Raw genomic sequence first — 14,638 nt, 5'->3', positions numbered from 1 at the left:
GCCTGGCAGGGCCTCAGAGACGCCCTCTCTGCTCCCGGCAGGCCACCCCTCCCCCTGCCTCCAGCTCCTCTTAGATCTGAGCCAGCCAGCAGCCCCTCCGCTTCTCTCACGAGGAAGCCCCTTCCCCGTGTTCCCCAGCAAGGGGAGGCGAGGCCACAGACCTCGGGCGCTGGGCCATCTCGGCCGGCTGGTTCCGTGGGAGGCGCAGCGGTGGCTGGGCTGCTGGCTCTTCCGTCCCCACCAGCCCCAACTCTAGCTACTCCCGAGCCACCCGTCAGACGGGAAAGCCACTAGCCTTGGTGAGGTGCCCGACTGGCACTGTGCGAGGTCTAGTGAATCATCTCAAGAGAATTTCATGCTTTTTAAAATCTTTTGCCTTTTTAAAAGGAATCATGTGACATTCTGCTCATCGCTTTGTGGACTAACAGGAGCACAAGGCTGTTGGGCTATTTTGATGCATCATTTTAACAAACGAGTTCACCCAGTGTTACAGCAAGAGAGAGCTGGGTGGGCGCCCAGAAACACGCGGGGGTGGGGCCAGAGAGCGTGAAGACCTAAGGGCCCAGACACGTGCGATGCAAAGGCAGGTGCTGAGGCCGCGTGCTCACCATGTGGCTGTGCAGGACGCTGCTGCCGAGGCACTGCTGTTGGTGTCCCCCTGCCCGGCCTCGCAGACGTGGCCAGGTGAGGAGAGAGCCGACCCCCAGCTGCTGTCCGCAGAGGTCAGGTCGCCGGGGCGGCCCCAGCCGTGTGCACGTCCCCGGTGCTGAGCGTGTGTGTGTTTGTCTCCCCAGGGAGGCCTGTCGCCTCCCGCCCTCGCGGGAACACCCTCCGTTTGACAGGCTAGGAACTGGATTTAAACCCGCATCCCCAGGGCTGATGGGACACTGCCACACCCAGACTTCTGGGGACTTACCAGGGGTTTTTATGTTGGCAGAATGCACCTAAATTTCAAACGTAGAAATGAGTGTTTGAAATACATTACAAGGACTGCAGCATTTTTCCTTAAAACACACGGGACATAGTTTCTTTCCCAACTGAGCTTTGATTTTTTGTTTCCAAACTAAGCAGAATCCCCAGAGGAAAACACTCCTGTGCAGCCACTGGCGAGCGACCTAGACGGGGCTGCCTTGCCCTCGGGGGGTCCTGGGGTCCCCAGTCTGACTGGCAGGCCGGCTCTGTCCTCCTTCACACGCCCTGCCCCCCCGGGGGCTCAGAGGCCCCACCGCGCCTGCCGTGGCCACCCTGCCCTTCGCCCCCTTCTCGGCCCCGCAGCCCACTGGCCCTCTCTCTGCCTGAGGCCAGGAGGCCCGGGTGCCACAGAGCAAGTGTGCCAGCCGTTCTGTGTGGGCTTCTTCTGGGCTGTGCTTCTGGAGGGGGCCTGTCCTGGCAGAGGCGTGAGAAGCACAGAGTGGTTCTCAGTGGGCTGCGCTCCGTGGAGCCCATCTGAAGGCAGTGTCCGTACACCATGGGGTGCATTCCCGCCGCCATCCTGGGGCCCCGAGAGCCGGGGCGGCCGGTCTTCGGGACAGAAGCTGCATGACTTAACCAAGGTTGAGATTTTCTGTTCTCCTTGAAGCTAGACCACTAGGTTGGCAAGGCATCCCCGGGCCACGCACAGTACCACAGTGCTGGGAGGGGCCTCACCGGGGCCTCGGCAGCGGCCGCCCAGCCCCAACCCCACCCTGTCCGCTTCGCCAGGGCTTCCCTCACCCAGAGCTCACTTGCAGCCCTTCAGAAGGGCGTCTCCCCTTGGTCTGGGCATCGTTTATGGGCTGTCAGCTGATGCAGTGCAGAGGCCCAAGGCTGGCTCACACCCACTAAGATCCGGGTCTTTTCCTGGAGGTCTCCGGTAGCCAGGACCCCGAGCTCTGGCCTGTCCTCACACAGGGGCTCCCCCAGAATTGAGCTCTGCCTTCATTTCTAACAAACTGACCCCTGTTCCAGCTCAAGATTTTGGTTCCTGGTTCATCGTCTGTCCCTCTCTCAGCTTTGTACTATCTGCACATTTTATAGACATACTTTTATGTGTCCTCAAGTCACTAACAAAAACATATCCAACAGGAAAAGCACAGGGCGCTGCACCCCCGGCCCCCCTCACACTGACGCGGGCCATGAAGGTGCATTCAGGGGCGGGTCCGTGGGCTGAGTGTGGCCTCCGCCCCACCATGCAGCCCAGGTGGGAGGGCGTCCTCTGCGCCCCGATGCACAGTGTTGCTCATAGGCCCTCCCACCCAGGCAGCGGGGTGCTCATCAACCCTGGAGACGGAGCCCCCCTCTGTGCTGCAGGCAGAGGAGCCACGGCCTAAGGAGGTGAGGTAGTCCGTCGCCCTGCCATGCCTGCCCACCAGCCAGAGGACTCCCCTGTCAGCCAGTCCACAGGCCCTTTGCAAAGAGATGTCACCAGCTGGCAGTCCCTCCATCCCTCACCTTTTACTGCAGAAGTTTTAAAACATTCAGTTGAAATGGTAATTGATGATCTCCCACATGCCCGCCACCTAGACTCTACGACCACCTCTCAATATCTTGCCATTTTTGTATGATGTGTGTGTGCTTTATTTATTTTTTGACTGAACTGTTTCAAAATGAGTCTCAGGCATCATGACATCTAAGTAAGTGGGCCTGTGTCTCCTAAAAATAAGGACATTCCCCTGCGTCACGATGACCCTATTATATAACCCAGGAAGTCAGAAGCTCTGTCCACCTTCAGATGCACCCGAGTGTCCCATTATATATTCTGTGCAATGGCTTGCACTCAGCCAGCATGCAGTCCAGGTTCCGACCTGCATTTTGGATTTTGCATCTCTTTGCCCCAGTTACTCTTCACCCACGGCCACCATACCCTCTCCAAGTCTTCACCAACTGTCCAGTTAGAGCCTGACCATTTTGCCAGGTCCATAGGAAGCTCACCTGCCTGGCTTCCAGATCCACGGTTTCCCCTATCCTGGCCATGCGCAGAGGCCCCGGACACTGTGGGGATGAGTCCAGCCACGGCCTGGCCCTGGGTCTCACGGTGCAGTATGGACACGACCAGATGCTCCTGTGCCTCCTCTGGGAGTCCTGGAACTCGCTGTCCTCACCCGCCCAGCCAGTGACCAGACCCTGACCACGCATGGTCCTCCACCACCTGTCAGCTCCGTGACTATCTGTTCTGCATCCTCTCGGGTCTGGAGAGGTGTTCTCTCTGGTGGAGAGAATTGGACATACTTTCTCTAAGTTACCTGTTAAAATGTCAGGTTTCCTACCTGGGAAGATCTTTTGGCTTCAACCACAGCTGAAACGACTCTCCCCCGGACCCACCCGCCCCCTGTGTTTGTTGCGCCACCAGCCCCCTCAGGGTGCACCTCTCTGGCATTTTGGTTGCAGGGTCTGTGCCCGTCAGGGCCCATCCTCAGTTATACACCCATCCTTCTTTGATGCGGGCTCCTAAATTCCGAACCACCCTGGTCTCTGGACAGCTGTTTTTCCTCTTCTTGCCTGGGGTGTTTGTGGTTGTGTGTCGTAGCTCTTGATCCCTGGGGTTTCCCATCTCTCCTTGGCTGGGCTCCCTTCTAGAGTCTGGACAAGGTTGTCTCATTGGTTGCATATTAAATGTCCAGCCAGCATCTTCCTTCTTGGCCACTAAAACTTCAAGATAATTTGGCCACTTTTCTGTCAAGGTTACCATCAGTCTAGCAATTTTTCAGTGCAAGTCTGCTCTTGAGACAGACCCCGAGCTGGCGGGTTACACTTTATCATTTCCTAGGCTGGCAGCAGAGTAACGGCCCCAGGATGCCCACCCCCAACCCCTGGGTCCATGACTACGTTGGTTGCTTCACATGCAAAGGGGAATTAAGGTCTGCCAGTCACCTGGCCTGCAATTTGGGAGATAATCCCGAATTTTCAGCAGTGACACTTGGGCGGCAGCTGGCAGCTGGTAAAGGCCAACAGGAGCCAGCCCTGCTGTGCAGTGATAAACACGCAGTGTGCTGAGCCACGCAGTCCACGGAACGTGGCAACAGCAGCCCTGGAGGTTGAAGACTCACTCGAAGGTGCCTGTGGGGCCGGCGTCACCCGGGACAGCGTTGTGCCTGCGTAACTGTCAGAGAGGGACCATGAAAACATGTGTTTCCACGGGAAAAACTGCTCTGGAAATAAGCTCGATGCTGGCCTCATGGTGGCTGCATCGCTCTGCCGGCGGTGGGCACACACACAGCTGAGTGGACCGTGCCCCCTTTCCTGCCCGTCCATCCCTGCTGAGGCTCTGCCACTGCTTCACGCCGCCTCCAACTGGTCCTGTGGTCTGGGCCTTCCCTCAGCCCCAAGTCAGTCCTGCATCTCATTCTGCTGACAGGCAAGCCTGCCTCTTCCCCGAGGTGTACAGCAGTGAGGCAGGCTCATAACAGCTGCCCAAGCATGGGTGCCCCTCTGCACCCTGGGCCCTTGTCACCCACTGACACTGTGGTTCACCATGAGCAAGCCTACGGCCCCCTTTCCAGAGACCTGCAGAGGTGCTGGTGACCAAGTCCTGGCATACGGGCTCCAAAACCCGCTCCTGCTGAGTTTGGAGCTGGGAAGCGGATGGCAGCCTTTGTGTTCTGTGGCAGCTCCCCTGCAGGCGGTGAGCTGGGCAGGGACCCGAACTGGCTTGTGTTCTCACCGTCTCTGCAGGTGGAGGGTGCTGAACCTGGGACGCCAGCCACCCAGACCACAGGAGGGCACCGCGGTGTTCTGATCCAGGGAGGTGCTGGGCAGAATTTCTTCTTAAATGTTTGACAGTCTTTATAGTTTGAGCTACAAGTGTCTAGAAAGCTGAATGAGGAGCAGAGCAGCTGCCCACTCCCTGGCCAGGGACGGAGGCTTAGGGGGGCCTGAGCTGGCCCTCCCAGGAGACTCACCGCTCCAGAGCGAGCATGGCTGCGGTCACTCTGTTGTCCCCAGGTTCCCACACCTGCGGAGACAGGCCACCGTCCATTTAGCTACTCAGAGTTTTGAAAAAAACATAATATGGCAGTTTATTGTTTTGCCTCCACTCTGACAAGTCCAAATCAACAAAAACGTTCGCGTGTCTAATTGGCCAGAATTGCTAGGCCAGCAGGAGCGGCAGGGAGATGCCCATGGAAGGCTCGGGCCCTATGGGCCGTACACAGGACCGCCCACAGACCCGCGGAGGGAGGAGCCTGTGGCTGCTGCTGCTGCGCTGTGCCAGGGCGAGGGTCTCCGGCTCAGACTCAGAGCGCTGACCCTCCAGAACGGGACACGGGCGGTCACCAGGCGCTCTGCAGTCCCACCCGCCACCTGTCAAGGGAAAGAAGATGGCATCGAGCCAGCATAACGGCTTAATCTAAATCTTAACAGAAAACTGAGGCAACCAAAAAGCCCCAGGAGAACGTTTGGCAGACCACGTGGAGAATAAGTCCCTTCATCAGCATCAGCATCAGCTCATGACTTCCCCAGATGCACGCCCCCCGTTACCCCCAGCAGCACTGAGGAGTCGTGCTGTGACCCATCGTACCTGTCCACAGAGGAAATGAACACACGCAGGGCGCCGGAGGGACACCACCCTTAGGGGTCCATGTGGCAAGCTGGTGTGTGAGACGCTTTCCTCAGACGCCCAGGTGGCATGTGCCAGGGTCAGTCCACTGCTGGCCAGGCTGCCGAGTCCTCCAGGCACCTGCCATCCAGGGTCCTTGGCCCCAGTAATGATGAAGAAGAAATTCTGGAACTTGTTTCTTTTGCTGGCATTTATGAAAACCATTCTATGTTTACCAACCACACAATGTTCCATCATCAAGTTTTGCCAGTTTAACTGACTTTTAATGTGAGGTGTGTGCACCTGTAATCTTGAACTTGTGCCTACCCTTGTGGTAGGCCAGGTGCCAGTGAGCACATCATGTTATAGTGCCACTGATCACACCTCTGTGGGTCAGGTAGCATCAGCCTACATTTTGGATGACAAACCTGACGCTTTAAAGTATTGGATAATTCACCCAAATGCCACCTAGCTGGCAGGTGGTGGGTGGCCTTCAGGCCTGGGCTCGTAGCTAGTGGCCTTTACCGTCTGTCACTGGGTCTTTCTGGGCCTGAGCATCTTCCACCCCCAGTGGGAAAATAGGCCCTGTATGCCTGGAACAGCATTCCAGGCAGAAGGAAGATTCCAAGGGAAGTGACACCTAGAACAGATGGAGGCCAGAGAAATCTGGAGCGTCATCTGCGGACCAGACATTAGGCCTGGTAAAGGCTTGGGAGCTCAGAAAAGGGACGTGCCCAGCAGGCTGACCCCCCTGGCTTCCCGGCGTCTCCTCCTTCCCTCCTTGATGAAACTTGAGCTCATGGGCCTAACGAGGAAAACAACCCACAGGGTCAGGTACAGACAGGAAGTGCCGCCCGTTCCCCGCTGCTGAGCAAGGTCGCTAGGATGGCAGTGGACACACCCACCCCAAGCGCGAATCACAGGCTCCCAGGCAGTTGGAAATCCCTGCTGGGTGGTCGGGGCCCTTGGGTTCCACTTGCTCCTGAGGGATGTGCATGTTGATCCTGGGGGTACACGGGAGTGGCATTCAGTCAACCGGGAGCGCGGGAGAGGGGGCTGCTGCTCACGCGGCCGGCCTGGCTTCGCCTCCCACGTGCTGCTGGCCCTGAGGGCACGTGTGCTCCACCAGGCCCCTCTGCTGTCCTTTGCATTACAAGGGGAGCCGCATTCTGCCTGGATGTCACCTCATGGGCTCCCGTGACATCTCTGAGAAGGGTGAACAGGAAAAGGGGACCACTGAAGAGCTGAGGTTTGCCCAGCCCATTGAGGTACCCAGGATGTCCCTGGTGCCAATCTGCCCCCATGAGCCTGTGTCACTCTGGCCCTTCCAGGCTGGCCCCGCACTTCTAGCAGAGGTTCTGCATGGCCCAGTATAAAAACAAGACAGGTTCAGCATGTTACTGCAAAATCCAGTATACAATAGGGGCACCCTGAGCCTTGACGTCCTTGTCCCAGACGCGGTGGCACCTTTAGGAGGTGGCCAAAGGGGAGGTGAGTGCAGCTGAGCAGGTTCACGGAGACGCAGGGACAACGGGGGCTGATCTCACAGCCAGGCTGACATCCTCAGTCCTCGGCGCCCACACCGCTTTGCCCACTAACCGTCAGCGCCAAGCTCTCCCACTGCATTTCTATTCACTGAGCCTCCCAAACATAGGAACCATTTTTTTCTAGTTCTACCAGAAAGTCCAGCTGGCCCTCATTTTCCTGAGCTGTTGCTCGCAGGGCAGGGCAGTGTGTCTCCCAAAAGTGGGGGGCCCAGCAGCCTGAACTTGCCCCTGGCCACTCCGCAGGAGCTGCTGGCTGCAGGGGCATTTGGCACCTTAACAGCAGCCCGAAGCCACCGCCCAAGGGCTCCAGTTCTTCCCCCCACCTGCCCCTGCCTCCCCAGTGACCCTGTTCTCCGCGAAGTTCCCAGACAGTTAGCATCTGAGTGGCAGTGCCTGAGGCTGGCTGTGCTCACAGAGCTTATGACAAGGCTCTGGGAGGCTCTGGCACTCCGGAAGCACGAGGAGCCCTGCCCTTTATCTCGGAATTCTGTGCAGGTGGCACCCACAGGCCGGGGGACCCTTTGGGAAGGGTGCCTGCTTTTGAGCAGCTCGTCATTGTCCCTGGCTCAATGTGTCTGCTGTCTTGAACTTCACTTTGGGGCAGAGGCCAGAGTAGATCAGTTTTTCTGGTAACTTTTATTGCAATTTTCTGCCACTGGCAGTTTCCCCTCTCTACAGAATAAATCTGTGCAGGAGCACAAAGACGTGAGTCCACAGGATTTTCATAAAGTTATTTCTACCCTGGCAGGAGGCCTCAGCAGCCCCCCATGAGCTCCTTCCCACCTCGAGACATGCCTTGTCTCGTCTGTTCTAGGAGATGCACATGCTGATGTTCTGATACAACGGGCAGGGTGGCGTCCATCCCCTACAGAGTACTTCCTAAGTTCACCTGTTAAAGGACTTGCCAAGCTTCCCAAGCCCCAGAATTGTTCTTTAAAAAAGAATAAGTAAAATGTAGAGAAATAAAAGAAACACCAAGCACAGGGAAGACTCCGTACCTCGACTGCCCCGCCACTCCTGGGGCCAGGGGCCTGCAAGTGGGGAGACTAGCTGAGCGCCGGGCAGCAGGACCAGGGCATGGAGCTCACGGCTGCTAAAAGCCCCTTCCGGGGCTCGGCCAGGCTGTCTGTGTTTCTTGGCTGAGAGTAAATAGGTGTCTTGTGTACCAGCCGGAGGTGTTCATGGCACAGATCACCAGGCCGAGCACGTGGTGCCAGCGACTGTTGGTTCTCCGCTGCACCTTGTGGAGGCGGCGGCTGCACACCTGGGGAGCTGGAGGCGAGGAGGTGCCCCCTGCTCCCTGTCCACCCTCAGCGTCCCACCTGGGTCCCTTTTTGGAAGTTCCTGAAAACATGCAAAGAGCGATGTCACTGTGCACAGAGGGGCACTCAGAGCCGCAGCAAGAGTGAGTCACGTACGGGCCACCCTGATCTTCGACAAACCACACATCCCTCTTCCCACGATGCGTCTGCCTTCATCATCAGTCAAGTGGTTTTGCCTGTTGAAAGCACATTTTTATGTCAGGGCGCCCCTTGTCCAAACCTCTGCTCCCTCTTTAACTGTCTTCTTTTCCCTTACTCTTCTTTTAGAACTAATTTCTGTACTCTCCGGGATTTAACCGTTTCTAGACTACAAAGTTTTATATATTGAGTGGCGGTATAATAGCTTAATATTCATGTTGGTACTTATTTACTATGTATTGCCAAACATGTCTATTGATTTATAGAAAATATAAAACACTATATAAAGTATCGCAGAGGAACACCTAGCTTGGTATTTGAACTTTTCCTAGGAAAAACAGGAATATCTAAATTCTACCAAGTGATGCTGAGGTCGGTTCCCACACCTAATGCAAAGGACCACAAATGGGGCGAAGGGGAAAGGGACAGTGAGAAGGCGCCTGCAGCAGGGCCTCCCGGGCGTGTGGAGGAGACCGTCGCGTGGCCGCCCGCCGCATGACTCCAGCCAAGAAGGGCACTGGGCGCCGCTGTTGCGCACTTCCCGCCCGTGTGCAGACCTGACCCTCTGCTCCTGTTGCCCTTGCAGACGACCACTCCAGGATCCTGCTGAAGTCTGAAAACAGCCACAGCAGCTCAGACTACATCAACGCCAGCCCCATCGTGAGTACCACCCCGTGGGGCCACCTGGCCTTCCCCAGGGTGGCCCACCCTGCCCTGCCCTGCTCCCTTCCTGAGTGAGTGCCAGCCTCCTCCAGGTGACCGTCTCAGCCAGCTAGCCTGGGTGGGTCTCCTGGCGGCGCCCACAGGTCCTTCCCCAGGGAGCAGCCTGGTCTCTGGCCCACAGAGGCCCTGCGTGGCGCCCTGATGGTTACTGACTAGAGTGCTTGACTTTTAAGGAAATTGTAGTTGGTTGCATTCACTTTTCTAGACCCACTTGTTCCCTATTTATTCTGGAGAAACAGGAAAACTAAGACACCAGCCTTGGTGTGCAGTGGACAGGCCCTGCCCGCAGGGAGGCCACGCAGAGGCGTGCGCGAGGCTTTCCTGTTTCCGGAAGGCACCGCAGCATCTCAGACAGCCTGGCCCCGTAGCACCCCCTGGGCAGCAGGCGCTCCAAGCTTCCGGAGAGGTCTCGCGGCCCACACCTGATGGGGTCTCATCCTTCCTGTCACGGGCCTTGGGAGGCAGCAGCCGACTGGGGGATCGGAGCCGCCGGGGGCCGGGGGTCAGATGGGGCCTGGCTCTCCCCAGTGAAGTCGGAATGGTGGTGATGGTGAAAAGGCCTGTCCACAGATGGGGCTCCAGGGCGGGTGGTGGCCTGGACTCACAGCGGGGACCAGGAGGGGCGCCACCTGCAGCCGTGTCTGCCCACCTTGGTCATCAGGGAAGCATCAAGACATGTCGCTAAAATTGCAGACTTGCCCTCAGTCGGCATACCTTGTGCGTGGCATGAAGCGCTGTTCCGTGATTCCCGCGTGGGGATTGCTGGTGATGTGTGTGGCCGAGTGGGACAGCGGGTCAGCGGGTCACCTGTGGATGTGGCATGCCCCACGCTTGCAGCCACCTTGTGCTCCTTTGGTGAACCTCACGGAGAATGTTTCCATCTGCTTCCAAGCGGAGCGTCTCCCAGCCATTGGCTCCGCTTATTTCACTGCACTCGTAAAAGCCTGTCGTTAGGATTCCCATGCGCCAGGCTCACCCACCCACCTCCTGACGCTGGCAGCATGCGGCCAGGTAGAGCACATCCTGCCCAGAGGAAGGGGATTGAGAGCTGGCCTGTAGTACTCCGTCTGCACCAGCCGGGGCCCAGACCTTTGTTTTGTGGTTATTTCTAAGGAGAAGTGCCCTTACTTCCAGCAAAGATAGACCTTGATGCCAGTTCCATCTGTGTTTCAAGGTCCTGGTTTGGAGCCGTTCGTGAACACACTGCAGCGGGCGCGCCCGGATCCCTGTTCTGTGCCTTCCACCCGCCAGGTGTCTGCAGCCATTTCAGGCTACTGTTAACTGTCAGTGGGGACAGTGGCTCAGAAACCGGGTCATGCTTACGGGCCATCCAACAGCTTTTACACTCACCCTCGTGGGCATTAGAGGGGGCGTGGGGGGACACTCGACCCCAGGATGCCCGTACAGCTGCAGGTCCCCAGGTCCCCGCCTGTTAGTGGAAATCCAGAGCGACCTCCCAGGCCTTCCTGGGCAGGGACTTGGGTCAGAGGCGCAGCCAGGAGACAGAAGGTATTCAAGGTGTCTTTTGTGGTTTTCCTTTATTTCATGATACAATTCAGGGGGTTTTTTCCTTCCAAATTTGGGTCGTAAGAGTGAACAAAAAGAAATCCAACGTGCCTCTTCCTTCTGAAAGAACTGTAGGTGTGACGGTGATGAGCTTCCTGGCAACACTCGGATGAAAAGCTTACGTTCTAGCCCAGGAAAACCCTGGCTGTGCAGAAAGAACCGTTATTCACTGTCACGTGTACTGAGGAAGTACAGTAATCTGTGTTACATTCAGGGAAGTCATCCAGTAGTCTTTGCTTTTAAGTCAGAGTCATGAAAGTAAATGGCAGTTCCGTTCTCCCCACACGGAGGGGCTGAGAGCGACCCCTTGGCCCCTTACACCTCGAGACCCAGCTCGGCCGTCCTGAGGACGTGAGCCAGCGATGCCATCGACCCGACAGCCCGTTCGAACCAGCATGCAAGCTTCGTTTCCAGGAACGGGTCCGAAGTTCCCAACAGCACTTGGAAATAAACTTACTCTCCGTTCCTCTGCTTATTAAGGGAGAAAAGAACATTGAAAATTTTGATTCATAAGGCTTCAACTAATTTAAGGTGGTGCACGCTGACCCCTCAGACCTGGACATCTGCTCAGATATCCCAAGTGTCATGGAAACTGGCCGAATGTGGGAGCCGACTCCTTAGTTCTCAGAAAATACTTGGAGCAAACATCTAGGGGTATGTGATTATGGTTTATAGTCCATATTTTGCTTAGGTAAATCTCAGCTCCTAAGAATAAAATATGATATCATTTCAGGTCAGTCAGCCTCTCTACCACTGATTCCTAAGGCTACAGTTTCCCAGGAAACTGTAGGGAAATTGTAGGAGATTGCAGGGATCTGGAAAAGCCACTTGAAAACCCAGGCTTGATATTTGCTTCTTTTTAAGAAAGCTTTAAATGTTAGAAAAGGCAGGTGTACGGGCGGGCAGCTAGGAATGGAGGAAAGTTATATGCATGTTCACTCTCTGTGTCAGACTTCAGAGTAAGAGGTATGACCCCGCTGCACCCCTCTCAAGGGTGGGCCCAGATCTTCCCTGAGCCCATGGGCCGGGGCTGGGTGCCTTCGTGGCCTGGGAGCAGAGCTGGCCTCTGGTCACTGCACGCTGGCTGGCAGCCCCACCTGCCCGGCTTTCTGAGCACTTCAGTCCTCAGAACATAGTCCCTGGTCTCAGTAGGCTGATGCTTAATTGTTAATTATGTAACGTTTTTGTTCAGAATGTGGGGGAAACTGTTGGCTAAGATTTTACTGCAGGTTAGGGTTCCTGAGGATAAAACCAGGCACCACTGTCCCCACAGCCGAAGGCCGACCACTCGGTCTGCTTTGCCTCAACTGTGCACTTAGGAATTCATGGGGACATCCGGAAGGCTAGGCAGCCACACAGACAGCAGATTCAGCACAAATGCTTCCCATTTTCTGAGAAAGAAACCAGCAACACAGTAAAAGCAAAATTATACATTAATGGCACTTGGGACCCAATGCCCTGTGGCCCTCCCTTGACCTAACAGCGCTCAGAGTCACGTTCGCTTGTGACCCGGCCACCTTCTGAGGCTCCCGGAGGGAGCGTGGCTCTGGCCACCCTGCAGCATGGCAGTTCGGTCAACAAACACACGGCTTCCCTGATGGTCCCAGATCACCCCGCACCGAGGCTCACCCCGGTGTGTGCACACAGCCACACGCGGAATCCAGGCTGACAGCACGTGGGGTCGTGCCAGCCCCCACTTCACAGACACGGGGACGGAGGCCCGGAGGCCGGGACCAACTTCCCTGTGGTCGTGTTTGTGAGCATAACATGCATGCAGATAAACGGTACCCACAGAGAAAGGGCAGCAGCAGGCAGAACGGGGATCAAGCACAGAGGTGAGAGGAAGCGCGGATGCCGGGTTTCTTCCCACCAGGGACGGCAGTCAGAGACACACGGCCATGCCCACTGGTCAGCCAAAGCTCCCGATGGAAAAGCCAGTGTTAGTGGAGATGTACTTGTACTAAATGTAAATGTACTAAAAATTCCCTCTAATCACACTTATCCTGCCTTGGAGATCTTAAGGTGATGAAGCTTCTCTTTGTTTAAATATTTGCTTTACTTTTGTGCAGCTAATGTAAGACCGCAAGGCCATCCGGCGCCTCCGGCTTGCCACGCGCACAAAGTGCCCCGCCCCCAGTTATGTTCTGCTCACCACAATGTGCGTGGAATGAAATAGTTGTGATTGTCTTTGAGATTCCTGTTCAACTGGTGACACGTTTCACCACTCTGTGATCATCATGGTGTTTGCTGCCTTCCAAGTGGCGGCCACGTGACAGCATCCGGAGGGCACGGGAGGCTGGCAGCCCACGCGAGCCGCTGCCCTCGGCCGCCCTCTGTCTCGGGGCTTGAGCGGCGTGGGTGGAGGAAATGGGATGACCGCGACCGGTGAGACCTGTCAGCGGGGCTGCCGTCTGCCCTCCTGACCCCAGTTCAGACCTTTATGTTCAGTCACTTCTGATTTTGAAAGCAACATGCTAGTTTGAACATATTAACCATTTTAAAATGTGGTACTCCCTAGATTGCTTTGGGCAAAAATGCCCATTGAGGAAGGAGGCGGGGTGCCCCTCTATGCGGGACTGTTTGCAGGGAAGACACGGGGTCCCTGGGAAGAGCTGTCATCCCCAACAGATTAATGTTCTGAAGAGAGAAAACTCCTTATTTCTGCTCAGTGTTTTTCTACTGGAACATTTTAATTGGGGCTTTCAGCAAGACTAACATGATTTTACCTGTATTGTGTGTGTTGTGATGAATTTCAAAACGAGGTTCGGTTTTAATTATGAATCACTAAGTCGGAGGCACAAGAAACACCTTCACTGCTCCCCACGCCCAGCTGACCTCACGCTGTTGCTGTTTGAAGGACTTACGCCTGTTCCCGGGCGCCCTACCCTCTTTGATGTGCACATAATTATAAGGTGCATTCTGTGCCTGCTTTATGCTGACAACCATTATCCCTGAGCATGCTGATGACATCGCACGGGTTTGCTCAATCACTGCAGAGAAAATGGGCCTCGGAAGGGCTCTTCTAACCCCGTCACAGAGCAGTGTTTCAAGGTGACATTGGGGGGTCACAACTGACATCCTCAGGTCACTGCAGAATTACATGCGGTCAAAGCTTTCTCGTTTTTCACTGTGTGGGGTAACGCACCTTAACAATTATTTTTAAATACAGAACATTTGAAATCTTTAATCAAATCCTGGTATGGATAGAGGAGGCCCTCCCGCTGGCTGTGAAGGCTGGAGGGCACGGCCCAGGTGTGTGCCCGGCCACCTTACCCAGGGTGGGGGCCACCAGCGTGGGTTCAGCTGCTGTCTTCTGTGGTGGGCAGGGGGCACCCTGCAGCCCCTTTTGAGGACTGTGGGGCGGGCAGGCCAGCCGTCCAGGGGTGATGGCGATGAGCAGGTGTTTGCTGACCCCGCGTCTCCCATCCTCTTCAGTTAGGGAGTGGGGTCGGGGAAAGAGCCTGTCCGTTCCACAGCCCTTGGCTTGGGTTTGAATCCATTTGCTTCTCCAGGCTTTGTTCTTGAGTTTTTTCTTTTCTTCTGCTTAGTTGATCTTTGAATTAAATGTTATAATTAAGATATTTCAGGCCAAACTTCCTATATCAAGGCTAGCAGGCTGCATCTGGACCAGTAGACTGGCCAGAGAGCCTCCAGCAGCGTGCCTCTGTGTGTTCGCAGGAGAGACTGGGCGGGAGATGAGCGCCTGGGAGGCTGGCCCCGTCCCGGGAGGGCCGGCCCACGCGCTCTCAGAGCCCCGGGTGACGCGGCAGTGCCCAGGCCCCCTTCCTTCCTGGGTGAACGGAAACAAGCTCCCATGTGGGAGGTGCTGA

At 56.1% G+C, this 14,638-nt stretch overlaps 1 protein-coding gene across 3 annotated transcripts in view; it reads left to right on the top strand.

Moving 5' to 3' along the window:
• PTPRN2 (protein tyrosine phosphatase receptor type N2) overlaps positions 1-14,638 on the top strand; it is a 723,823-nt gene that overhangs the window by 671,412 nt on the left and 37,773 nt on the right. For all 3 annotated transcript variants that reach the window (XM_036899584.2, XM_036899583.2, XM_036899582.2), the window contains one exon: positions 9,106-9,179. In XM_036899584.2, the coding sequence (XP_036755479.2) occupies positions 9,106-9,179 (74 nt within the window). The remainder of the gene's footprint in view (positions 1-9,105; positions 9,180-14,638) is intronic.

The sequence above is a fragment of the Manis pentadactyla genome, chromosome 7, assembly GCF_030020395.1.
Source record: "Manis pentadactyla isolate mManPen7 chromosome 7, mManPen7.hap1, whole genome shotgun sequence".
Taxonomy (NCBI): domain Eukaryota; kingdom Metazoa; phylum Chordata; class Mammalia; order Pholidota; family Manidae; genus Manis; species Manis pentadactyla.
This window is presented reverse-complemented; position numbering and strand designations above follow the sequence as displayed.